Source organism: Schistocerca nitens, chromosome 1 (assembly GCF_023898315.1).
Source record: "Schistocerca nitens isolate TAMUIC-IGC-003100 chromosome 1, iqSchNite1.1, whole genome shotgun sequence".
NCBI classification, from domain to species: domain Eukaryota; kingdom Metazoa; phylum Arthropoda; class Insecta; order Orthoptera; family Acrididae; genus Schistocerca; species Schistocerca nitens.
In genome coordinates, this window is record NC_064614.1 from 436766495 (window position 1) to 436794030 (window position 27536).

At 44.2% G+C, this 27536-nt stretch overlaps 1 protein-coding gene across 6 annotated transcripts in view; it reads left to right on the forward strand.

Moving 5' to 3' along the window:
• The window catches only part of LOC126251359 (leupaxin), a 507262-nt gene that overhangs the window by 282888 nt on the left and 196838 nt on the right, over positions 1-27536 (forward strand). Inside the window, exon 1 of one of the 6 annotated variants that reach the window (XM_049951748.1) lies at positions 21348-21473. The exons of the other annotated variants lie outside the window; for them this stretch is intronic. Coding sequence (XP_049807705.1) covers positions 21380-21473 — 94 coding nt within the window. The 5' untranslated portion in view covers positions 21348-21379. Of the gene's footprint in view, positions 1-21347; positions 21474-27536 lie in introns of those variants that run through there. 6 annotated transcript variants of the gene reach the window in all.

Below are 27536 nucleotides of genomic sequence, written 5' to 3' on the forward strand. Positions count from 1 at the left end.
AGAAGGTGTAAGTCAACTACCCTGGCCAGCAAGATCTCCGGATCTGTCCCCCATTGAGCATGTTTGGGACTGGATGAAGCGTCGTCTCACGCGGTCTGCACGTCCAGCACGAACGCTGGTCCAACTGAGGCGCCAGGTGGAAATGGCATGGCAAGCCGTTCCACAGGACTACATCCAGCATCTCTACGATCGTCTCCATGGGAGAATAGCAGTCTGCATTGCTGCGAAAGGTGGATATACACTGTACTAGTGCCGACATTGTGCATGCTCTGTTGCCTGTGTCTACGTGCCTGTGGTTCTGTCAGTGTGATCATGTGAATTATCTGACCCCAGGAATGTGTCAATAAAGTTTCCCTTCCTGGGACAATGAATTCACGGTGTTCTTATTTCAATTTCCAGGAGTGTATATTCAGTAATTCCTCATTAGTTACATGACCTACCCACTTAATCTTCAGCATTCTTCTGTAGCACCACATTTCGAAAGCTTCTATACTCCTCTTGTCTAAACTGCTTATCGCCCACGTTTCACTTCCATACAAGGCTACATTGCAATCAAATATTTTCCTAACACTTAAATTGATAATCAGCGTTAACAAAATCCTCTTCTTCCGAAAGGATTTTCTTGCCATTTCCAGTCTACATTTGATATCTTTCGGGTAGCAACAGTTATTTTACTACCCAAATAGCAAAACTCATCTACTAGGCTACTTTTTGTGACTCATTTCGTACTCTAATTCCCTCAGCCTCTCCTGAGTTAATTCGACTACATTCCATTAAACTTGTGTTGCTTTTGCTAATGTTCATCTTATATCTTCCTTTCAAGACAGTGTTAATTTCGTTTAACGGATGTTCCAAGTCCTTTGCCATCTCTGGCAGAATTACAATATCTCGGCAAACCTCGCTGAATTTTAATTCCTTCTTCAAATTTTTCTTTGGTTTCCTTTACTGCTTGCTCAATGTACAGGTCGAATAATATCGGGAACAGTGTACGACCCTCGATCCTTATGACTGCCGTCTGGTTTCTTTACAAATTGTACATACAACCTTTCGCTCCCTGTATTTTACCCCTGCTGCCTTCAGACTTTCAAAGAATGCGTTCCAGTCGACATTGTCAAAAGCTTTCTTCAAATATACAAAGGCTGTAAACATAGGTTTGCCTTTCCTTTACCTGTCTTCTAAAATAAGTCGTAGTATCAGTGTTGCCTCATGTATTCCTACATGTCTCCGGAGTCCAAAGTGGTCTTCCCCGACGTCGGCTTCTACCAGTCTTTACGTTCTTTTGTCAATAATTCGTTTTAGCATTTTGCAGCCCTGACATATGAAACTGATAGTTCGGTGATACTGACACTTGTCAGCCCCTTCTTTCTTTAGAATGGGAATTACTACATTCTTATTGAAGTCTGAGGGTATTTGTCCTGCCTCATACATCTGGCACACCAAGAGAAACAGTTTTGTTATGGTTGGCTCTCCATAGGATATCCATAGTTCTGAGAGAATGTCGTCTACGCGAGAGGTCTTTCAGTGCTTTGTCATATTCTTCTCGCAGTATCATACGTCCTGTCTCATCATCATCATCATCATTATCATCATCGTCATCATGATCATCATCATCTACGTCCTCGTCCCATTGTATAATATTGTCTTAAAGTTGGTTTCCCTTGTATAGACCCTCTATACGCTCCTTCTACCTTTCAGCTTTCCTTTTCTGACTCTAACTGGTTTTCCATTTGAACTCTTGACATTAATGTAACTGCTCTTTTTTCCTCCAAACGTCTCTTTAACTTTACTATAGGCCGTATCTATCGTTCCCCAACTTGCATACACTGTAGTGACAAAAGTCATGGGATAGCGATATACACTTATATAGATCGCAGTAGTATCGCGTACAGAAGGTATAAAAGGCCAGTGGATTGACTGAGCTGTCAGTTGTTCTCCGGCGATTCATGTGAAAAGGTTTCCAATGTGATTATGGCCGCGCGACGGGAATTAACAGAAAAAAATGTTCAAAAGTGTGTGAATTCCTAAGGGACCAAATTGCTGAGATCATCGGTCCATAGTCTTTCACACTACTTTAACTTATTCTAAGAACAACACACACACACACACACACCCATGCCCAAGGGAGGACTGGAACCTCCGGCGGGAGGAATTAACAGACTTGGAACGTGGAATGTAGTTCGAGCTAGACGCATGGCACTTTCATTTCGGAAATCGTTGGGAAATTCAGTATTCCGAGATCCACAGTGTCAAGGGTGTTTCGAGAGTACCACATTTCAGGCATTACCTGTCACCAAGGACAACGTAGTGGCCGACAGTGTTTACTTAACGAGCAAGAGCAGAATCGTTTGCGTAGAAAAATGGCTCTGAGCACTATGGGACTTAACATCTGAGGTCATCAGTCCCCATAGAACTTGGAACTACTTAAACCTAACTAACCTAATGACATCACACATATCCATGCCCGAGGCAGGATTCGAACCTGCGACCGTACCAGTCGTTTGCGTAGAGCTGCCAGTGCTAACAGACAAGTCACACTGAGTGAAACAGCCGCAGAAATTAATGTGGGACATAACGACGAACGTATCTGTTAGGGCAGCGTGGCGAAACTTGGCATTCATGGGCTGTGACAGCAGACCACCGACGTTAGTGGCTTTGCTAACAACTCGATGTCGCCTGCAGAGCTTCTTCTGTGCTCGTGACCGTATGGATTATACCATAGACGACTCGAAAACCGTGACCTTGTCAGATGAGTGCCGATTTCAGTTAGGAAGAGCTGATGGTAGGGTTCGAGTGCGGTGCAGACCCCAGAAGCCATGGACACAAATTGCCAACATGGCAACGTGCAAGCCGTGGTTGCTCCATAATGCTTTGGGCTGTGTTTGTCTGAATTGGACTGGGTCCTCTTGTCCAACTGAACCAATCATTTACTGGAGACCATTTGCAGCCATTCATGGCCTACATGTTCCTAAACAGGGATTGAATTTTTATAGATGTCCATACGCCATGTCATCGGGCCGCAATTGTTCGCGATTGGCCTTAAGAACATTCTGGACAATTCGAGCGAATGATTTGGCCGCACTGATCGCCCGTAATGGGACGCAATCGAGAGGTCAGTTCGTGGAGAAAATCCTGCACCGGGAAATTTGTGGTAAGTTCTGTGGGACCAAACTGCTGAGGTCATCGGTCCCTAGGCTTACGCACTACTTATTCTGACTTAAACTAACTTACGCTGAGGACAACACACACACACCCATGCCCGAGGGAGCACTCGAACAACCGACGAGGAGAGCCACGCGAACCGTGTCCAAAGCGTCCCAGACCGCGCGGCTACCCCGGGCGGCTCCTGCACCGGCAACACTTTCGCAATTATGGACGACAATAGGGAGAGAGTGACTTAATATTTCTGTATGGGACTTCCAGCGGCTTGTGGAGTCCATGGCACGTCGAGTTGACGACATTGGGAGGTTTCCCATGCCTTTTGCCACTCGGTGTATGTTCTTATATCCTTACATTTGATCTGTAGCCATTCGTGCTTAGTCGTTCTGAACTTCCTGTTAGTCTTATTTTTTAAACGTTTCTATTCAATTTCGCCAGCTTCATGTGCTGTATTTTTATATGTTCTTCTCGTAACAGTGAAATTCTGTATCTCCACACCGAGCGAGGTGGCGCAGTGGTTAGCACACTGGACTCGCATTCGGGAGGACGACGGTTCAATCCCGCGTCCGGCCATCCTGATTTAGGTTTTCCGTGATTTCCCCAAATCGCTCCAGGCAAATGCCGGGATGGTTCCTTTCAGAGGGCACGGCCGACTTCCTTCCCCATCCTTCCCTAATCCGATGAGACCGATGACCTCGCTGTCTGGTCTCCTTCCCCAAACAACCCAACCCTTTGTATCTCCTATGATATCGAAGGATTTCTACGAGGCATTGCCTTTTTACCTATTTCATCCTATGTTGCCCTCACTATTTCATCTTTCAGAGCTACTCATTCGTCTTCTACTATATTCCTTTCTCCCCGTTTCCGACAACCGTTGCCTGCTACTCCCTCCGAAACACTCAACAACCTCTGGTGAAATGGTTCAAATGGCTCTGAGCACTATGGGACTCAACTGCTGAGGTCATTAGTCCCCTAGAACTTAGAACTAGTTAAACCTAACTAACCTAAGGACATCACAAACATCCATGCCCGAGGCAGGATTCGAACCTGCGACCGTAGCGGTCCTGCGGTTCCAGACTGCAGCGCCTTTAACCGCACGGCCACTTCGGCCGGCAACCTCTGGTCCTTTCATATTATTTGTGCTGTGTCTTAAGCTATATCTTTCAGTTACAGTACCGTGACCCTGGTTCCGAAACCTTTGTGTTGCCATTACATAATCAACTTGAAACCTCTCAGTGTTCCATACTTCTTCTAAGTACGCAACATTCTTTCATGGTTCAGGTAAAAATTTTCGGCCTCGATACATCAGTTCTTAGAATCTAGTTTTTTGCGCTACGTCTACGAAAAGTACAAATTTTCAGCCTTGATATATCAATTCTTAGAATGTAGTGTTTTGCCCTATGTCTACGAAAGTAGCGTTATTTATTAGTAAGCTGGAAAATATTTTGAGGTACTCAAACGTTGCAGTGAGTATTCATGTATTGCAGCAGAAATGTTCGCAGAGAACTCACGACAGACAAAATGTCAGTTCACGCTGTGTTGTGTCCAGCAGTCCATAGTCCTAGCTATGAAACGATGTTCGAATACCCATCATGACGTCGCAGCAGGAGTTTTTTTTCCTGAAGAAAGGGGAAAGCTTCTCAGTTGCATTGACGCAATGCGCTTTCCAGCTCGGCATTGCGGGAAGAGGAAAATAATTCCAAGCACAACAAAACACTTTGTGGTGGATGAAGTGAGCCCTGAACTAGACACCGCTCACTCCCCCTCCCCCTCCCCCTCTCCCAAACCCTATCCAACTCTACATCCTCCACCGATGCGAAATCGAGACAGTGTGGAGTGAAAGGGAGAAGCAATACCGGGTAATCCCCGACGCTCTGCTCTTCGACATGCCCGTCCGCTGCACATGTCCAAAGGGTACGTCCGAAGGATGCTGCAGTTGCGTCGGCACTTCCATCCGTATTAAATGCAGCTTCTGCAGTAGTGGTGACATCAAGATTTGAACGGCTGGAATAGTTGTATATCAGATCTCTAGTCCGTCATTATCGGCCTTTTTCGATACAGTGTGTCCTTTACGTAAAATTTTTGTCATGAGAAGCTGTCTACAGATAATACGAGTCATCATAATGACAGGTATAATTTTATAATTGCTATTAATCGACTGTATCGAACAGCAGTAGGTGATCAGCTGCATCAGTTACTCAAGCAACGTACGTTTTCAAGAGGAATGTTTTTTTTTTGTTTTGTTTTTTAAGAAAAAGAAGACCGTTTTTCTACAACGGTTCTTTCGGCAACTCTTCATTCTGCGAATGACGTATACATCTGCATCTGTATTCCGCAAGCCACCTTACGGTGTGTGTACCACTGTCACTCGTCCCTCTCCCCCCCCCTCCCCCCCTCCCTTTCCTGTTCCAATCTCGAATGGTGCACGTGCAGAATTTTAATGATGAATCACTAGCAGCAGTGCTGTATCGTCTGTAGCTGCTGATTGATTAATTTACGTTACAAATTTTGTTTATTTCAAAACATCGGAAGCTTTTTCTAGGATATCAAAGACCGTCTCGTCAGTTATTGTAGAAACTGTGTCATTAGTTAAAGGAATACATTTCATCGTGAGTGTTTGGTTTCTGACATTTCGCTATTGGCAGTGAGGCTTTATAGAAAATAAGGAGGGATTTGACTGCGCTGAGAGTTGTTTTATCCGAAAAACTTGGCTACACTATTGCGTATCTGAAACTTTTAACACAAATCTTGGAAAAATAAAATTGGGTTGCTCTCTTTGTTAGGATGTATTTTTCTAAGGTGATGATTTAATGTGGAAGGCTTTATATCTTGATTTGAAGATGATGTTTTTACAAATAACGCACAAGAGTAATACACCCTTTCTCGTCGCGAGGTTGAACCCGCATTTCAAGTTTGCAATGGGATACTGGTGCCGACTTCTTTTCTCAGCCACTTCGAGAAAATATTCCCCCATAACGCACTGGCTGTGCCGCTTGACGAGACGGACCTCGGGGAAGATCAGTTTGGATTCCGTAGAAATGTTGGAACACGTGAGGCAATACTAACCTTACGACCTATCTTAGAAGAAAGATTAAGAAAAGGCGAACCTACGTTTCTAGCATTTGTAGACTTAGAGAAAGCTTTTGACAACGTTAACTGGAATACTCTCTTTCAAATTCTGAAGGTGGGAGGGGTAAAATACAGGGAGCGAAAGGCTATTTACAATTTGTACAGAAACCAGATGGCAGTTATAAGAGTCCAGGGGCATGAAAGGGAAGCAGTGGTTGGGAAAGGAGTGAGACAGGGTTGTAGCCTATCCCCGATGTTATTCAATCTGTATATTGAGCAAGCAGTAAAACAAACAAAAGAAAAATTCGGAGTAGGTATTAAAATTCATGGAGAAGAAGTAAAAACTTTGAGGTTCGCCGATAACATTGTAATTCTGTCAGAGACAGCAAAGGACTTGGAAGAGCAGTTGAACGGAATGGACAGTGTCTTGAAAAGAGGATATAAGATGAACATCAACAAAAGCAAAACGAGGATAATGGAATGTAGTCAAATTAAATCGGGTGATGCTGAGGGGATTAGATTAGGAAATGAGACACTTAAAGTAGTAAAGGAGTTTTGCTATTTAGGGAGCAAAATAACTGATGATGGTCGTAGTAGAGAGGATATAAAATGTAGACTGGCAATGGCAAGGAAATCGTTTCTGAAGAAGAGAAATTTGTTAACATCGAGTATAGATTTAAGTGTCAGGAAGTCGTTTCTGAAAGTATTTGTATGGAGTGTAGCCATGTATGGATGTGAAACATGGACGCTAACCAGTTTGGACAAGAAGAGAATAGAAGCTTTCGAAATGTGGTGCTACAGAAGAATGCTGAAGATAAGGTGGGTAGATCACGTAACTAATGAGGAGGTATTGAATAGGATTGGGGAGAAGAGAAGTTTGTGGCACAACTTGACTAGAAGAAGGGATCGGTTGGTAGGACATGTTTTGAGGCATCAAGGGATCACAAATTTAGCATTGGAGGGCAGCGTGGAGGGTAAAAATCGTAGAGGGAGACCAAGAGATCAATACACTAAGCAGATTCAGAAGGATGTAGGTAACAGTAGGTACTGGGAGATGAAGAAGCTTGCACAGGATAGAGTAGCATGGAGAGCTGCATCAAACCAGTCTCAGGACTGAAGACCACAACAGCAAGAACATAACGTATCATACGGTGTGTTAGAAGTTGCTTTGGGATCCTGGTCTCATATTGCTCACACTGTTATCGGTAGATACACTATGTGGCCATTCTGTAACGTTTACGATTCACGAGTCGCTTAGGTGACATCTGCTCGGTGTGTACAAAGAGAGAACAACGACGAATTCGAGCAGCGTGTTTCCAGGGTGGTTGGTTGGTTGTTTTGGGGAAGGAGACCAGACAGCGTGGTCATCGGTCTTATCGGATTAGGGAAGGACGGGGAAGGAAGTCGGCCGTGCCCTTTCAGAGGAACCATCACGGCATTTGCCTGGAATGATTTAGGGAAATCACGGAAAACCTAAATCAGGACGGCCGGACGCGGGATTGATCCGTCGCCCTCCCGAATGCGAGTCCAGTGTCTAACCACTGCGTTCCAGGGTGGATTACGTCATGCAGCAGGAATGTGACGTGGCATTCACGATCCCTGCACTTGTCTGTTTGCGACTTCCTTTTCATGGGGACAATTAAAGCAGGAAGTCTGCGCGATATGACCTCAAGCACTGCGAGAGTTGCTGGAATCCACACGAGCTCTAGTACGGCGCATTCCATTGAAGATGCTGCGCAGTGTTACGAATGGTTGCTGTCCTGCAACGAGCGGAGATATGTCTGCATCTGTGCTCATTGTGTGACATTATTTTGAGAACATAATCGGTGTAGTGTGCGCACTCATTTGCCCTTCATATCGTGAATGCCCTTAGTTAATAAATATTGGCTATTTTCTTTGAGGCTACGTAACTTACTTCATTTTCTGTCTTCTTCTTCTTCTCCTCCTCTCTCTCTCTCTCTCTCTCTCTCTCTCTCTCGCTCGCTCTATACTAAAGCGGTAACCCACTTATTTACCCTTGTTTCATCGTCAATTTTACCTCGTTTTATTCTCACTTAAAATAAATAACGGTAATGCTCATTTCGTTCCCGTCGTCTGTAACCAGCCAATTGGTACTGGGTGGCGTTCCAGTTAATCCAAGCAACAGGGCGCAGTGGTCAAGACACTGATTCGTCTCCAGGCAGCGTGGGAATCTCACCTGGAGCTAACTATCGTGCTATTTCCTTGAGAAATCAAATTCCGGGATGTTTACACTTGTTCAGCGTTTTTTCGTCTTCAATGACTTCGATGTGTAAGGCGTTGAACTCGAACCTCCCTTCTGCTGAGTCAGCGGAAATCTTATTCAGTACCATCCGGCGTTTCTTTGTGAACACATGGCAATTATATCACCTGCTTTATGCTGCCGTACCCACTGGTGTGACGAAGTAACGATACTCATGCTCTTAGAAAGGAAGTGAGATGCGTGACTGACTGGTGATTACAGCTTACGTAAGTAAAATATTCAGCTTTGTGTCGCATTACGAGAGCAAAACAAGGCCGTACATATTTAAATGAGTATGAAGGATTTGGAAACAATTTACAGTTAATATTACGACAGGGTTAATTATTATTAATGTTCATCATTTCGTTAGGTATTGTAGTGTTATGTGTAAGATCTGAACGATTTAGAAATAGAAAACTAATCTTATATGTTACGAAATCTCCTGAATTATGGTACTAACTGCACCTTACTTTTCGCGAAACATAAACGCAACACTAACGATCAGAATCGGTCATTAGGGTAACGGTCACTCCCACCAGAGCCTCTTGAAGCGTAAATGACCTTGCAGTGGCGCCCCACTACAAGCGGACACGCGTTGACACGGTGAGTCAGGGGGGACGGTCACCTCACGATGAGTTTCCTCAACAGGAATTTCCAACTGTCAGTCCCTACTGGGAACTCCTGCGCCTGACAGCGCAGTCCCAGTTCCCTCGATTACGTAATCACTAGTCGTGTCGGTGGCGCGTATTCTGTTCATCGGACTTCAATAAAATAAAATCGCTGGAAAGGACGGAAGACACTTGCAGCGAGATGTCTATTTGTGGCTGGTTTAGCTAATCCTGCGGTCGTGGACCGGAATTCCTGCATGTGCCGTTGCAGCTGTTCAACAGAGTTTTCTTTGCCGGCAGTTTTCCCTGTCTCTGAACTGTCCTGTTTCTATAGAGCATCTCTTCTTTTTTATTTATTTATTTATTTTTTTATTGTTAGTCGTTTATGTGTTTCCAGTATTCTTGCCAGTAGTGTCGAACGCAGCACAATGAGCATTAATTGTATTTCACTTAACCTGTGTAAGAAAGAATAAACAAGCCATTCTAGTATTGTGCACTCTATTTCTTCATCAGCGTCACGTACGTAACATCTGTGCACTGCCGTTTAGTGAGATGGAAACCAGATCTAAACTGTAAGTTTTGTAACCGCTAGGTCAGTTGGTAACAAAGAGGATATTCCGTGGCTGTAACCAGAGCTTGTTACTTATCGTGTGAACTGTTGGTTTGTTGCGACTGATGAATATGAAACTGAAAGGAACAGAAAACGGTGCAGAGCTTGATAACTCCTCTTGGATTTGGGTGACCGTAAAAAGCGTGTAAGCCATTTCTCATTAAGACAAAAATATAATCCAGAAGGCATATCTTAGTAACAGTTGTATGGCGGACACCTTGGCGGTGAAAGTATTTTCCAACATAGAAGATTCGAACCAGCGGCCTACAGGTTCAGCAGTACCCTGTCCAAAGATTTAGGAACCTCGTTCAAAAGCTAAATGTTTTTGATTGTTTTCTTTTTCCCTGTATATGAGACACTTCCAAGATTTGTAAAAGTCCATATTTATCGTACCGACTACTTTATCAGTGATGTGGTGTACACAATAAGCACTTATACTGAACAGTTAAATGAGGATGATGCTGCTTTGTTTTTTCTGCCCTTGTAATGACCTCAAAGACTGAAATATGTTGCACAAGTATGTTCACTTATATGGTATCCTTCGGGGATCACGAATACTGTGGTAAGAATTACCTTGAATAGTCTGTCTTATGCATTGTTCTGCAACAGTATGAAGTGTCTTGAATGAAGTCCTTTCCCTCTTGAGACTGTTTACATTTGAGTAAAAAAAATATTTCATTGGGGATTAGTTAAAGTCGTCCCGTTCTCCCATGGACATTATCAAGCACTATCATACAAAAATATTGTTAAGTGATTCCATTTGTCCGCATATCGTTATACACACAGGATTGTGGAAAGATCAACTCGTAAAGGCGTCCTAATTGCCGCTGACTGGCTTAATATCATACAGTCACAAATCTGAGGGTTCATATCTACAAAGAATAAAGTCCGTCCCATGTGCGGTTTTAGTCACTGTGCCAGCACGCAAAGCATATTAAAGTAGGCTGACATAATGTCCTGAAATCAAAATAATACGCTCCTGTGCTTTGACCTCGTAGACGTTCATGGTATTTAAAGGTGTTGACCATACACCGTGTATGTTAATTTCAAGTCATACCAGAGTTGGCGAATGCTGGCTGCGTTACTTAGCTGTATTCAATCACACATTGTCACGCAAACATGTATCTTAGGACTCACTTTACAAGAAGCCTTCCCTTTACGGTGATATAGTTGTTCATTACCGGATGAATTTTTGTAAGTCACGGTATTCCCACACGATTATTGTGTTATTTCGTTGCCTGCGCTGATTGGTTACGCAATTTGGTTTTATCCACATTAGTAACTTCAATGTAATGAAAGAGGGCTAATTTACGCGATTCATATTTCGTGTAGTTACTTACCGTGCTAAATAGCTGCAAAGTAGGGATCTGATAAAAAATGTAACACAAATAATAATGAAACTTCCTGGCAGATTAAAACTGTGTGCCCGACCGAGACTCGAACTCGGGACCTTTGCCTTTCGTGGGCAAGTGCTCTTCTGGGGACAAATAATAATGATAGTAAAACATCAAGCATCCCACATAACACTTTCACACCATTTTTTTTCTTTCTTTTGTTTTCTTTTCTGCAAAAACTTACTCTCAAAAGTCATGCAACATATAGTACTAATACATTATCCTCTTTCTGAGCTCAATATTTCACTCGTTATAGAGGGATGCTGACTCAGTTTTTCAAGCTAGCAAATGGCAAGGAACAAAATGGAACAGACGTCAGCAGATAGTGTGTATAGTGTTAAGAAACAAAGTGTATGGAGTGCGCGCAGTGACTGGAAATGAGATGAATGAACAATGTAGCATTAGCCTTTTATCATCATTAAATAATTTGTTTGTAAAGGGATATTGCGGACTAGGCCGAATCAGGTAGCACTGTTTTACACAGAGTGACTTTGTATTCGGGACGGTGGACGCTCCAGTCTTCATCCAGTCATCCTAATATAAGTTTTCCGTGGTTTCCCTAAATTATTTCAGGCAAATGTCGTGGTGGTTCCTACTAGAAGGCCACGGCTGACTACCTGTCTCATCCTTGTCATCCTAAACCTGTAAGACTGTAAATTTTTATATATTTGAATTTCTTTATTTTCATTCTTAAATGGTAATATGAAGACATGTCCAGTATCCTTCCACCACCACCACCACCACCACCACCACCACCACCATCATCATCATCATCATCATCACCACCGACACCACATGCTAGTAGCCATCACCTTGCACAGTCTGTTAAGTAAGAGCGTGGTCGGCATTACACACAGGTGGTAAAAGATATCGCCTTAGTTCTTTCACAGCCCAATATGGGGAACCTTTGTCCTTCATGCAGTGTCCATAAAGCAATAGTTTACTTTGATTTCTTGTCTGAGATACACAAGACGAGACACCATTTGTATGGGGAAATCAAAGTCATTTGTACAGAAGTGGGTAACATGGTATAAATTGGTTAAAAAGTGGATGATTGTGAAGAACGTGGCTCAATCGGTTACGTGACTCCAAAAGTGGGAAAAATGATTATTTACCTTTCTCCGGAGCGTCAGGCGCAAGCACAATTCATTTTGATAGAGCTGTCAACGACAATTCGACTCATTTGGAGGTCTCTTCCACGTGAATACGCGGAGAGCTTGGTTTGGTCGCTGCCAAGCAATTATCGATGCTGCGGCTGACTGGACGTATTATTAATTGTAATTGCGTTTTTCTTTTGTTCGTGTATGATGTATGTATAGGTTTTAGTTTACTGTCAAATAAATTTTTCTACCCATTAACCCGGTCACGATCTTACTAAACAGATTGTAAATCAACACCGTTTTCCTATTTTACTGCTTCTTTTAGCCGTACGTTGCTTTTATTTGCAATTGTCAACGGTAGGAAAGCCTCTTGTGTCTGCAAAATATATTCTGAAGTTAGGCTGTCTGATGCTACAGACGACTCTTTGCTGTATACGAACCTGCTGAACCGACGTCAGTGGCCTTGTGCGTGACGTAATTACCAAGATGCAGCGTAATTAAGCAATGCGCTTTGTGGGAGTCGTCAGAGACGACCACGGGACCTCGCAGTTGCGCTGGTTGACTGAAGCAATGCGTAGAAGTTTATTACAAAAGTCGCAATCATGCAAGCAAAGATCAAATGGATCTTCTCGCCTGCTGAGTGGTAGATAAATGATAAAATATAACACGTTTCTGAAATTAAGCTTTTTAATTAATTCTGAGGCTGGCCTGTAAGAAGAGCCGTACATTTGCAATGAAAGTACAAAATTATAATTGTTGTATGTTGATGCTAGGCAGTGAAAACCTCGTAACAGCCATTTTGCTAGATTTTGCAGGAGAAGCAAAAACGGTTTCGTAAGAAATATAAAGTGATACAGATAATGTTGCTGCATGTATAACTATATAGTAGGAGCCTAGTTATTTACAGATTAGAGAAATCCATGCACTTTCAAATTTCTACTTGGTAATAGAGTTAGAGATATTCATTGCCTAGTTCGATATATTACCGTCTCAGCTGTTGTTACTGTTATGTATGCTGAGTGCTTGGGCGGTGTGTTCTTAGACACCAATTAGCAAAAGGAGATAGCAACAGAGAACAGTTTTTCCTTGTTACCTGAAGCAGGCGCTAGTGTACATAAAGTCATAATTTTTAATTCAGTATCCTAACAGCCAACCTACTGGTGACGGTGACCTAAATTCAGTCAGCAGTTAAGACATCTTACTTGCTGCGAGCGTTGTTGTGGGTCAGGTAATCGACTACATCAGTATGACCATTTTTACATTGTTGAGTCGCGTAAGGTTTAACAAGAAATTATCATATACCACGTGGTACTCTTACATTAATTCTTTGCAAGGTTCTTGACCTTGAAGCTAGATTTCGCTGTTCCGTATTAATTGTTATGAAATTTAATTGTATTCGCGCTCCAGTGTCATCACCAGTTGCCATACCCAACCTCTTGCACAACTTTCTTACGTACAATAAGCAACTGTGTTTCAATAACAATAACAACCCACTTAAACCATCATAATCGCGCTAGGTGCATCGAGGCTTATTATAACACTTAAGCATGCTTTACATGGGAGCGAACAGGAACAAACTGGTATGAGCGAACGAGAGTTCGCTCTGATGCAAACGATGGCCGAGTTCGAGCGGACAGCTTTCGGCTGTGTTCGGTTCGCAATCGCCGGGGCTCGTTCTTGTTCCTCTGGTTGTCGGTTCAAATGGCTCTGAGCACTATGGGGCTTAACGTCTGAGGTCATCAGTCCGCTAGAACTTAGAACTACTTAAACCTAGCTAACCTAACGACATCACACACACCCATACCCGAGGCAGGATTCGAACCTGCGACCGTAGCGGTCGCACGGTTCCAGACTGAAGCGCCTAGAACCGCTCGGCCACACCGGCCGGCTCTGGTTGTTGGTCTTTCAGCGAACCATCATGAAGGAAGTTAGCATCTGCTCCGCTTTGGCAAAGAGCATTCGTCTTGGATTTCGGAGGGTAAGCTTTCGTCGTTTGCACGATTTGCGTGGACGATGAAGTGGTATGAAGAGAATGTAATGTTTCTGATAGCAGAATATAGATATTATAGGTACTTGTAAAATGCACAACTTAATTGCCGAACAAAAAGAAATACTACTGGCGAAAAAACTTTCGAAGCACTCAGTGGTTCACCTTCAGACATGAGAAGATAAATCCATTAGATGCATCTATCAAGCAGGAACGAAGTGAATAAGCACAAGCTTTGCATTTATTTCTGTTAAAACGTAACAGCGCTTTAAATTTACTTGAATGTAAAATGAAATGAAATGGCTCTGAGCACTATGGGACTATACTGCTGAGGTTATTAGTCCCCTAGAACTTAGAACTAGTTAAACCTAACTAACCTAAGGACATCACAAACATCCATGCCCGAGGCAGGATTCGAACCTGCGACCGTAGCGGTCTTGCGGTTCCAGACTGCAGCGCCTTAACCGCACGGCCACTTCGGCCGGCTCTTGAATGTAAAAAGTACGAATATGTGTCTACTATGCTGATTAAAATTAAAAATATGTGAAAGACGTGACCAATTGCGTTGCTTATATTCGTTGTATCTCTAAATACATAGCTCATGTATCACTGCTACTTTAGAGGTTTTTGATATAGTAGCCGAATAAATAATAAAAAAAATCTGCCCTCTGACAAACTTTACAGCAGATATTATCAAGAACATATCTGACAGGTTGTATGCTTATTCATATTTCACTAATCATACTTTATTGTCATTATCCTCCGTACATGTGCTCTAATAAAATCATAGAAATTCTTCTCATGTCACTACAGACATCAGGAACTATCTGTGATACAGCAGCTATTCAAGTGCGAAACATTTTTAACGTAAATGTCTCCAGCTGATATTAACCATAGACTAAATGCTAGTCTTTCTTCCTGTTATATTGCTCGTCGGTTACAGATGTACTGGTTTTACATTTCCCCCCTCAGTTGTTATGAGAAACCAACGATTGGCGTCAACTAAGGTATGTGCAGAGTTAGGAAATGATGTCAATAAAGGCTGGAGCTGCAGTTCATTGTCAGGTGCACTACCTCCAACCTCTTCACACTTGCGTCCAAATTCAGACAGATGTCGTAGATTCGGCGAAAAAACAGTAGTTTGTAGACCTGCGACGAGTATGATGAGGCGTTGCCATAGAGACGAATACAAAATAGTGTTGCGTGATTCGTTGAGGTAGACACACGAAGCATCCGCGCCAACCACATTGGAACTGTAAGAGATCTATTTACATGGCTACATTCTTCTTTCCCTACATCATTTTGTCTGTTTTCTCAAAATCAACGCACTCTTCACGCGAACCAATCACAACTGAATGTCACAGTTTTGCATCATGGCTGTTACTAGTGTTATATCGAGTGAAACGTTTATGGTGATTATAAGCACAAAAAACACAGTAACGCAGCGTTCTTAGGATTGATTAAGCGACGAATGGAGTGTTCTCTGTCCTGTAAAATTCTCTTATACGCTGCTACGGAATGTTCAAACGCTCGCCGCGAACAGCGCCCGGACAAGACAAGGGGTGGTTGGTATTCGGGGAATTGAGGCACTTAGCGTAAGCTTGCCTCAACAGATAAAGCACTCTGTGATACGGCGCCCTTGTTTACTTTCGTTGTTTGTAAACTGATGTGGAGCACGGCGCGGGGGAGGAAGGATGAGAGGAGGAGACGTGATTGTTTTGTCCGTACTTCCCTTTGGTTCGCGTAGGGACAGGGCTGTACGTATGGTACTAGGCAAAATTTCTTCAGCTGGTTCGTTATACAATGTCACTCCCGAAACCTTAAAGCCATTGTTTTGTGTGTGTGTGTGTGTGTGTGTGTGTGTGTGTGTTTCTGTAGTCTTACGAAACATGAGCACTTTTGAAGTGGTATTGTTGTAAACAGTCCACACTTTTCTCCTGGGATGCGACCAGTCATGCTGTGGCTTTATTATGGGTATACGGTGAACAATCACAGTTTGTATAATTAGAAATGGAAAAACGTCGCTGTTTGGTCTGGCTTGTTTGAAGAGGCGTTTTAGATAGAATCTTTCCACAGTTTTGTTGGAGTCAATTTTAGGGCCTACTGGAAATCAGTATCATTTGGGTCAAGTAAGTCATCAGAAACTTGTTTTGCGTTACAGAGCCATACTTTATCCGATATCATTGGCAGCTTTTGTTTACTGAATAAACGTTTGCATGTCATCACTAAGTAGGTACTGGTAACACTAAAGCTGGTGTTATTCTTTCAAACCGTTTTTGACGGTAAAAATGGTTCAAATGGCTCTGAGCACTATGGGACTTAACATATATGGTCATCAGTCGCCTAGAACTTAGAACTACTTACACCTAACTAACCTAAGGACATCACACAACACCCAGTCATCACGAGGCAGAGAAAATCCCTGACCCCGTTTAACGGTAAAATAGACGGTTGACGAAAATAACTGTATTTTATAACTTTTTTCTACGGGAACTTGATTTTGTGGCAAAAATAACATAGAACACAAGGCAACGGCTAAGTTTTCTTATTCTACAGGTTATTATAAGTATAAAACAATTTATCTTTATCGTGGTCCTACAGATATAGTGGTGTAAAGATTGAATTTGTTAGATGACGATGGTAGTGTGACGGCAGCAGAGAGGTCGCAACTTTGGTTGTGGCGTAGATATCTGAAGAGGAACATGATGCGGCCAAACAGTCCAGAAAATTTGAGTTTAGAAATCTAGATAGATGACTTGCACATCTGTTTCACTAACCTGTTTACACCGTGGCTTCAACTTCAGCACGGATATATCATCAACACTGCATACGCTGTTTTCCCCACCATCTTTCCTGCTATTAGGGATTCTGTTCCCGCACCAACAATGTTAATTATTGGCTATTTCGTGCGACATTTACAGCTCCCCAGTAATCATTTGTCACCAGCACTGCTAATATGATCGTATTCGACAGTCTTCTTCACGACTTCCTAAATACTCATGTACATGATGTCTGTATTCGTTTCCATTACTAATATTGCTAAAAAGACTGCTAACGTGGCAAGCGCTTCCGGGTCTGTTGTTACCAAATACTACGTCAGCATCTAACGACCACCGTTTCTTGTGACACAGCCGTTGTTACTGACATTGTATTCAGTATGTATGAAAACCATTATTCTTCCGTCTCCATTTCAACATCATCTGTTACCCCCTCTCAGTCTCTTTCTCCTCGAACCGACCCCTCTTTCCCTCTCCACTACCAACATCGCCATTAGTCATAGATGGCCTCCCCTTCCTTCCCCTCCCCCCTCCCCCTCCCCCCAAGTATCTCAGAACCATGCCCTTTACAACACTCTGATATTCTGTATTTCCTTCTCCTTCTTCATGGATACAAACTGTCCTAAATGCAAGGCAGTGTTTGCGACATAACTCCACTGTTGTCGTTATCAGTAATACTGGTATAACCGTTGTTGAGATTGATTTGGTGCCATTAGGACCATCGCTACCAACCTCACGACCTACAAGATGAATTTTACCACGAAAATGATAATTATTGCTTGCAACAGTTCTGAGTGATTGCAACACTGTAGTCAGTTGCTGGACACTAACTGAATCTTCTCTAACGCCTCGAGCAAGGAACTACATCCGACAGCTTCGCTGCCTTTAATGCAATCAATACTTATGCTACCCAGTGTCTTTATTCTACCTTCGTCACCTGTGAAAATTATGCAGTCACTCATTTTCTTTGTCTCAGGTCCATAGTCGTGGAACACTTACACTGTGAATAATAATTTTCTTTATCCCCGAGTTACCTACCGAATTATGATAAGCTGAGTACAAGTTATTAAGACCTTGCCATACGCTGAAATAGTATTTTTGTTTCATTTAGCTGATGTCGATAACCTACGTTTGTAGAGAATTCCCTGAAGGACATATTGTTGCGCGGTATCTAATCCTTCAGTCGCCTGTGTAGTTCATGAAATGTTGATATGTTCATTCGAACGAACTGGAAAATCTTCTCAGGGTGGTTAAATATCTGCATTCACGCCTCTCACCATCTGGATGTTCTCTTTCTTAACTCGTATCAGTATTTTTAAGCGACGACAGTCAAAGTCTTGCTAGCGTTTGTTCGCGTTCCATTTTGGGTGGGACTGGGCTAAGAGGATCGTACGAACTTCCCCTTGCCGATTTGATTCATATTGACAGTGTGTGTAGGACAGGACTTGGACTTCAATTTTTGTAAAGAAGAAGTTTTGAGAAAACCGAGTTTGAAAATTATGGGCCGTGCTTGAGCTGTTTGCTTTGTAGCACCGCTAGTGTTCACAGAGTCAGCAGCTGAGCGAGTAACCACTTAGTTTCATAAGCGCGAGGTCTCTGGATCGAATCTCGCTGCTGGTTTTCTTTTCTTTTTTCATGTAATTCCAACAACCCGTCTATTATGGCCGTGCAAAATACACTGAAGAATGGCTCAAATGGCTCTGAGCACTATGGGACTTAACTACTGAGGTCATCAGTCCCCTAGAACTTAGAACTACTTAAACCTAACTAACCTAAGGACATCACACACATCCATGCCCGAGGCAGGATTCGAACCTGCGACCGTCGCGGTCACGCGCTTCCAAACTGTAGCGCCTAGAACCGCACGGCCATTGCGGCCGGCTACACTGCAGAACCAAAGAAACTGGTACACCTGCCTAATATCGTGTAGGGCCACCGCGAGCACGCAGAAGTGCCGCGACATGGCGTGGCTTGGACTCAACTAATGTCTGAGGTAATGATGGAGGGAACTGATACGTTGAATCCTGGAGGGCTGGCCGTAAGAGTACGAGGGGAGGGAGATTCCTTCCGAACAGTTGCAAGGCATCCCAGATATGCTCAATGATGTTCGTGTCTGGGGAGTTTGGTGGCCAGCGGAAGTTTTTAAACTGAGAAGATTGTTCGTGGAGCCACTCTGTAGCTATTCTGGAAGTATGGGGTGTCGCATTGTCGTGCTGGAATTGCCCAAGTCCGTCGGAATGCGCAATGGACACGAATGATTGCAGGTGATCAGAGAGAATGCTTACGCACGTGTCACCCGTCAGAGTCGTGTCTAGACGTATCAGGGGCCCATATCACTACAACTGCACACGCCCCACACCATTACAGAGCCTCCACCAGCTTGAACAGCCCCCTGCTGATATGCAGGGTCCGTCGATTCATCAGGTTGTCTCCACACTCGTACACGTCCAGCCGCTCGATACGCTTTGAAACGAGACGTGTCTGACCAGGCAACATGTTTCCAGTCATCAACAGTCCATTGTCGGTGTTGACAGGCCCAGGCGATTCGTAAAGCTTTGTGTCGTGCAATCTTCAAAGGTACACGGGTGGGGCTTCGGCTCCGAAAGCCCATATGGATGACGTTTCGTTGAACGTTTCGCACTCTGACACTTGTTGATGGCCCAGCACTGAAATCTTCAGCAATTTGCGGAAGGGCTGCACTTCTATCACGCTGAACGGTTCTCTTCCGTCGTCATTGGTCCCCTTCTTGCAGCGTCTTTTTCCGGCCGCAGCGATGTCGGAGGTTTGATGTTCTACCGGATTCCTGATATTCACGGTACACTCACGAAATGGTCGCACGGGAAAATCCCCACTTCATCGCTACCTCGAAGATGAAGTGTCCCATCGCTCGTCCGCCGACTATAACACAACGTTGAACCTTCCTTAATTCGTGATAACCTGCCATTGTAGCTGCAGTAACAGATCTAACAACTGCGCCAAAAATGGTTCATATGGCTCTGAGCACTATGGAACTTAACATCTGAGGTTATCAGTCCCCAAGAACTTAGAACTACTTAAACGTAACTAACCTAAGGACATCATACACATCCATGCCCCAGGCAGGATTCGAACCTGCGACCGTAGCGCCTAGAACCGCTCGGCCACAACGGCCGGCCAACTGCGCCTGATACTTGTTGTCCTACAAAAGGTGTTACTGACCGCAGCTCCGTATTCTGCCTATTTACATATCTCTGCAACTGAATACGAATGCCTATACCAGTTTCTTTGGAGCTTCCGTGTATAAATATTTAATAAATCGTTTACCACTTTCCTAATCTTTAACATGAAAAAATGAGAAAAAAAAATTCTTAAATAAATTGGAAATGAAGATAGGATACACGAGAACTTTCGATAAAATCAGTGTAGTGATTTTGTTTATATTATTGTATCTACATTTGTGACAATTATAACATGCAACCTACGCAGCACAGCACGGATGTGGATGATACTGACCGTAGGAACATGGAAAAGAGTAGTTATCATGACATACAGCTGAAGCAATGAATTTTTGCGTTTCCATGGATTTTTTGAATGTGTCTATTGCAGAGCAGACTTGCTTTACAATCATAAACGGTTCTCAGTCGCCAGACAGTATGAAAGCATAGCGCCGGGTATTGGTGGGAGACCTCGCGCTTGTGAAATTAAGCGCTTACTCGCTCGGCTGCTGACTCTATGGACACTGGCGGCCCTACAAAGTGTAGAGCGTAAGTTAATAATTGCCAACCAACTCCTTCCTAACCAACTAGGCATACAGCCTTGACAACTCAAAGAGTGTGTCCAATAACATATGACTATAACTGCGACACAAGCAGTTTTTAAGGTGAGCTTGTGTCGCATAACAATGATATCAGGCCTCAGGCGGGATTTTATGTGCTGTATTTCGTACAGCGTAAGCACGCCTATAATTTTCAAACTCGGTTTTGCGTCTTCCTGTCTAGACATGTTGAAGTCCTAGTCGTGCCCTACACACGCAGTAAGAGTGAAATCGGCGAAGGGAAGTTGGTACTGTCCTGTGAGACTGCGAGCAGAGAACATGAGAAGGAAGCTACCGTTTCGTGCAGAACAGTAACCGGCCAAATCTGAGCACCGCGAGGGCACGCCGTGTACACGGCTGCCGGACAAGTGTGGTGCGCGCCTGTAAGAACAGCGTCCGCGGCGCGTCGCATTCCGTGGGACGCGGAAGCGCGACGCCGTTATCTGCGGCTGAGCGCGGCGCGGCCGGGTCCGGTCGTCCTCCTCCCCAGCCCAGCCCAGCGCAGCCCGGCCGAGTGCGGTCCGGTGGAGGCGCGGCGTCCCCGGCGCTGCCCCGCTGCCCCGCCAGGCCGCGCTGCCCGCCGAGCCGCCGCCAGCCGGCAGTCCGCCGCCGCCCGCCGCCAGCCATGGAGGTGCAGCCGCACCACGACCAGCTCGACACGTGCGACTCCTTCGACTCGGAGGTGCACCTCGTCTCCGTCGACGACATGCTCAGCCTCGGTGTGTTTCTCCAATGTTCTTCTCTCTCTCTCTCTGGCCCGTGTGCTGCTCTCGCTTCTGTGCGTTTAGATATTCACTTCAGGCACCGTTGCCTCCGAATTGTGGGTCAGCTGAAAAGTGTCTCTCACCTGGCCACCAGCAAATGTAACAACATTTCCGATTACTAATAGGCAGCGTTTCCGAAACTGACTCATTCGATTTGACAAACCTAACTATGAGGGTAATCCCGAAAGGAAGGTCTCCTATTTTTTTATAGGTACACAGACCTGTTTATTTCTACAATGGTTTCCATCAGTTTACAGTGTGAACATTTAGCCATTTTTTCGACATAATCACCATTTCTGGCGATGCATTTTTGTAGACGCTGTGGCAGTTTTTGTATGCTCATGTCATACCAGCTCGCCGCCATGCTGTTCAGAAAGTTATGAACCTCTTCTTTCACCTTGTCGTAGGAGCTGAATCGCTGGGACCACAATTAACGCTGACAGTTACTGTGAGACTCTGAAAAAAACTCGAACGGGCAATTCAGAATCGGAGAAGAGCAATGTTCAGCAAGGGCGTACACATTCTTCGTGACAACGCAAGCCCACGCATCGCTCGGCAAACCGTTGCTGCCGGCCGGGGTGACCGAACGGTTCTAGGCGCTAAAGTCTGGAACCGCTTGACTGCTACGGTCGCAGGTTCGAATCCTGCCTCGGGCATGGGTGTGTGTGATGTCCTTAGGTTAGTTAGGTATAAGTAGTTCTAAGTTCTAGGGGACTGATGACCTCAGAAGTTAAGTCCCGTAGTGCTCAGAGCCATTTTTGAAACCGTTGCTCTCCTGCAACAGTTTCAGTGGAACATAATCAGCCACCCACCCTATAGTCCTGACTTGGCACCCAGTGACTATCAACTGTTCCCTAGGTTGGCCGGAAAGCGATTCAGCTCCGACGAGGTGACAGAAGAGGTTCATAACTTTCTGAACAGCATGGCGGCTAGCTAGTATGACATGGGCATACAAAAACTGCCCCAGCGTCTACAAAAATGCATCGACAGAAATGGTGATTATGTCGAAAAATAGCTAAATGTTCAAACTGTAAACTGATGTAAACCATTGTAGAAATTAACAGGTCTATGTTCTTACAAAAAAAAAAAAAATAGGAAACCTTACTTTTGGCATTACCCTCGTAACTCGTACACGGATTAAGGCAGAAATTCACGATGCGCGGGAAGAAAAACTGTCGCTACATCTACACTGCACAAGTCACCTTACGATGTGCGACAGAGGGCACTTCTTGTACCGCTGTCACTTCCCACTTTCTGATTTCCCAGTCCCAAATCGCTCGCGGGAAGAACGATTATTGATAAACCTCCGTGTGAGCTCGTATCTCTCTATCTTCGCGGTTCTCTCCTGAGATGTAGTCAGGAGGAAACAAAGTATTGGTTGTCTCTTCTAGGAACGGATGCTCTCGGAACTTTAAGAGTGAGCCACGCTGTGATGCAGAACGCCTCTCTTGCAACGTCTGCCACTGAAGTTGGCTGACCATCTCGGTGACGCTTTCGCTCTTAGCAGGTGAAACTGTAACGAAAGGCGCTCCTCTTCTTTCGAAGTACTGCGTGTGACCCGTACGGGAATATACTGGATCATCAAAAAGTCAGTATAAAGTTGAAAACTTAATAAACCACGAAATAATATAGATAGAGAGGTAAAAATTCACACACATGCTGGGAATGACATGGGGTTTTATTATAACCAAAAGAAAAACAAAGTTCACAAAATGTCCGACAGATACGCGTCGTTTGGTGATGATCGTGTGCTCAGCCGCCACTTTCGTCATGCTTGGCCTCCCAGGTCCCCAGACCTCAATCCGTGCGATTATTGAAGTCGCAAGTGTATCGTGATCGACTGACATCTCTAGGGATGCTGAAAGACAACATCCGACGCCAATGCCTCACCATAACTCCGGACATGCTTTAAAGTGCTGTTCACAACATTATTACTCCACTACAGCTATTGTTGAGGAATGATGGTGGACATATTGAGCATTTCCTGTAAAGAACATCATCTTTGCTTTGTCTTATTTTGTTATGCTGATTATTGCTACTCTGATCAGATGAAGCGCCATCTGTCGGACATTTTGTGAACTTTTGTATTTTATTTTGGTTCTAATTAAACCCCATATCATTCCAAACATGTGTGTCAATTTGTACCTCTCTATCTACATTATACCGCGATTTATTCAGTTTTCACATTTATACTGACTTTTTGATCACCCGGTACATAATGGATGTACGAATACAGGTCGTAGACGCATGGCTGACGATATATGTAAGATTGGGACTGGCGGTGAGTCGTGCACGGCTAGCCAAATGGTAAAGCGACCGCTTGCGATAAGCGGGAAATCCGGGTTCGAGTCCCAGTCCGCCACAAATTTTAATTGTCGTCATTCCATTCTACACCTGATAGTTGCCCTTATTCGAATACATTTAATGTAGTCATTGGCCGAACGAGTGTTTTATAGGCTACCTCCTTTGTGAGTGGACTATATTTCCTGAGAATTCTCTCAATTCCGGCCGCTGTGACCGAGCGGTTCTAGGCGCTTCAGTCCGGAACCGCGCTGCTGCTACGGTCGCAGGTTCGAATCCTGCCTTGGGCAGGGATGTGTGTGATGTCCTTAGGTTAGTTAGGTTTAAGTAGTTCTAAGTCTGGGGAACTGATGACCTCAGATGTTAAGCCCCAAAGCCATTTGAACCGTTGTCTCAATGCACCTTGCCGGCCGAAGTGGCCGTGCGGTTAAAGGCGCTGCAGTCTGGAACCGCAAGACCGCTACGGTCGCAGGTTCGAATCCTGCCTCGGGCATAGATGTTTGTGATGTCCTTAGGTTAGTTACGTTTAACTAGTTCTAAGTTCTAGGGGACTAATGACCTCAGCATTTGAGTCCCATAGTGCTCAGAGCCATTTGAACCATTCAATGCACCTTGCTCTCTGATCTGTCGTACCTTAGACTACTTTTGTGTGGTCGTTCCAGTGCAGACAGCTCTATGCACAGCTCTGAGCACTATGGGACATAACATCTGAGGTCATCAGACCCCTAGACTTAGAACTACTTAAACCTAACTAACCTACGGACATCACACAAATCCATGTCCGAGGCAGGATTCGAACCTGCGACCGTAGCAGCAGCTCGGTTCCGGACTGAAGCGCCTAGAACCGCTCAGCCACAGCGGCCGGCTGTGCACATATTCCTAGATATTTTATGTATCTGACTGCTTCCAATTGTCGTTCTACTATCCCTTAATCATATGGCGATGGCTGTTTCTATTTATGGATGCATTACATTTGTTTTTGTTGAGGAGTAACTGGCGCTATCTGCATCAGGCGTCGATCCTCCGTAGGTACTCCTTTCTTTCGCTACAATTTTCTAGCGGGTCTGTACACAACAGGGTATCACCCAGGAGACTCTCATGAAAATTCCGTAGTTATCGAGTAGCTCGTGTACCTATACATAGTGAAAAACAATCGTATCAATCTGTATGAGCCCGTATTTCTTTAATTTCTCTGTCGCGCGAATTACGTAAAATGTACGAGGGCGTTCTGAAATGTAATATCTAATATTTTATGTGAAAAATCTTAAAGATTTTTAAATAAAACAAACGTTATTAACAATCTAAGTATTCAGAATGAGATTTTCACTTTGCAGTGGAGTGTGCGCTGATATGAAACTTCCTGGCAGATTAAAACTGTGTGCCGGACCGAGACTCGAACTCGGGACCTTTGCCTTTCGCGGGCAAGTGCTCTACCAACTGAGCTACCCAAGCACGACTCACGCCCCGTCCTCACAGCTTTACTTCTGCCAGTACCTCGCCTCCAACCTTCCAAACTTAACAGAGGAGTGCTAGTTCTGCAAAGTTCGCAGGAGAGCTTCTGTAAAGTTTGGAAGGTTGGAGGCGAGGTACTGGCAGAAGTAAAGCTGTGGGGACGGGTCGTGAGTCGTGCTTGGTTAGCTCAGTTGGTAGAGCACTTGCCCGCGAAAGGCAAAGGTCCCGAGTTCGAGTCTCGGTCCGGCACACAGTTTTAATCTGCCAGGAAGTTTCAATCTACGTATTTATTCTTCATGTCTACAAATTTTGTTTCTCAACATAGTAATCCTGGCGACGAACACATTTCTGCCAACGAGAGACCTATTTGTTGATACTGTCACGGTAGAATGTTTCACTTTGTTGACGGAGCCACAACCTCGCATCTGCTTGCACCACTTCAGAACTATCGAGTGAAGTCGGCAAAAGTTTGGAAACACATGAAAATCGGATAGGGCCAAGTTGGGACTGTGAGGAGGAAGATCGATGACAGTAAACCCAAAGTGTCGGATTGTTGGAGATGTTGCAGCGCTCGTGCGTGGTCTGGCATTGTGATGTTGAAGGAGAGGGTGCTCCATGTGTGAACGAACTCTTCGAATTCGAAACTTGATTATAGCACGCAGTTTCTCACGCACTGACGTAATTCGAAACTTGAATATGTAGCTCGCGATTTCTCACGCACCGACGTAGTTACTTTATACACTTCAATGCCACACTCTCCAATTCGAAGCCCTATAGCGGCAAAGAGCTTAAAATCCGCAGACATGGAGAATAAATCTAAAAATGTTAATAACGTTTCTTTTATTTGAAAAGCTTTAACCGTTTTCACATGAAAAATTCGTAAGCATTTCTTTTCAGCACACCTTTGTATGTTGGCGAAAGTTGTACGTTTTTCTACTCGCATTGCGTAGTGGACACTCTGCTGTGAAATTTGTGGCTAAGGCTGCCGCGGAGCATATAGGCTGCGCTCCCTAGCAGTCTGCTGATCATCTCTATGACACACGCTGACTAAACAGACCCTGACAAATCGTACCGCTCTTCCCTGAATCCTTTATCCCGCTGCTATTAATACAACTTCGCGATTCCGCAGAAACGTTGGGCGAGGTTGTCGCAGCTGTTGGATACTGCTGCATTTATAAACCGATGTACAATGTGTGTGGTTCGACGTGGGTTAGAAATTCTTGTTATAACATTTTGAGAGCGTTACTATCAAATTTTGATTAATATATATCAGCTTTCGTGACCAAGGGCGGCAATGGTAGCCACTTGCCCTGATCAAGCAGTAGACAACACAGTGTCGGCCCTTGGATACAGTAGATTACCCTCAGTATATGTATAGTTTCGTAGTTATTTTGTCGCATTAATAACACCAAGAACACAGTGAGAAAAGCTGTTAATCTCCACAGTATACCACAGCTAAGGTGCCGCTGTATACATTTCGGTTTATTTGTTGGGAACTGTTACTGCCGTGTATCATTTCCGTTCTGTTATTGGCTTGCTATAGCTGTACCACAAATTTCGTATAAAACGGTCACAGGTCGTCTAATATGCCTCCTCACTGCAAGTTGCAGAGAGGTAGAATTTTGGAAAGAATAGGTGTAGTTTTACAAGAAGTTTTCGTTTGTCTTCCAAATGCGACTGAACATTTCATATTACTCTGAACATAAGTTAATATGTCGCCACTTTTTGTTGCTGGCAAAGTCCCTTAGAGGAAAGGCTCGTTAGAAACTCTGAACTGTATCCTTTGAACAGCGCCAAAGTAAAAAAACTTCTTGGGGCTGCTGTTAGAGACATCCTGATGAGTCTTACAACCTTTTAAATTAGCGTCGTAAAGCTAACCTTGTACTTTTAGCACGTCCATTGGTGAGAATTTAAAGGAGCGAAAGCTGTCCTTAGAAGCCTTTGAAACAAAAAAGACATCCCCTGATGTGGACCAGGACATATGTGATTACAGTTCGCAATCAGTGTCATTGACACTTCGCTTTCTGCAGATGTGTACAATCAGCAGAATCTTAAAGTAAAAGCATTTCGGTGTCGGTTGGTACACGTCTATTCACCAGCGTCACATATTGGTAAAGAACATAGAACGGCGACGCCGCGGTAGAGCCGATGATTTGCAAACATAGCTATTTTTGAGAGATGCGGTTGAAACGAGAACTGAACTGTTACGTTCTCGCACACTTCATATGTGCCTGGGACGGTTCGCTTTAGCTCTGCTGTCTTGGT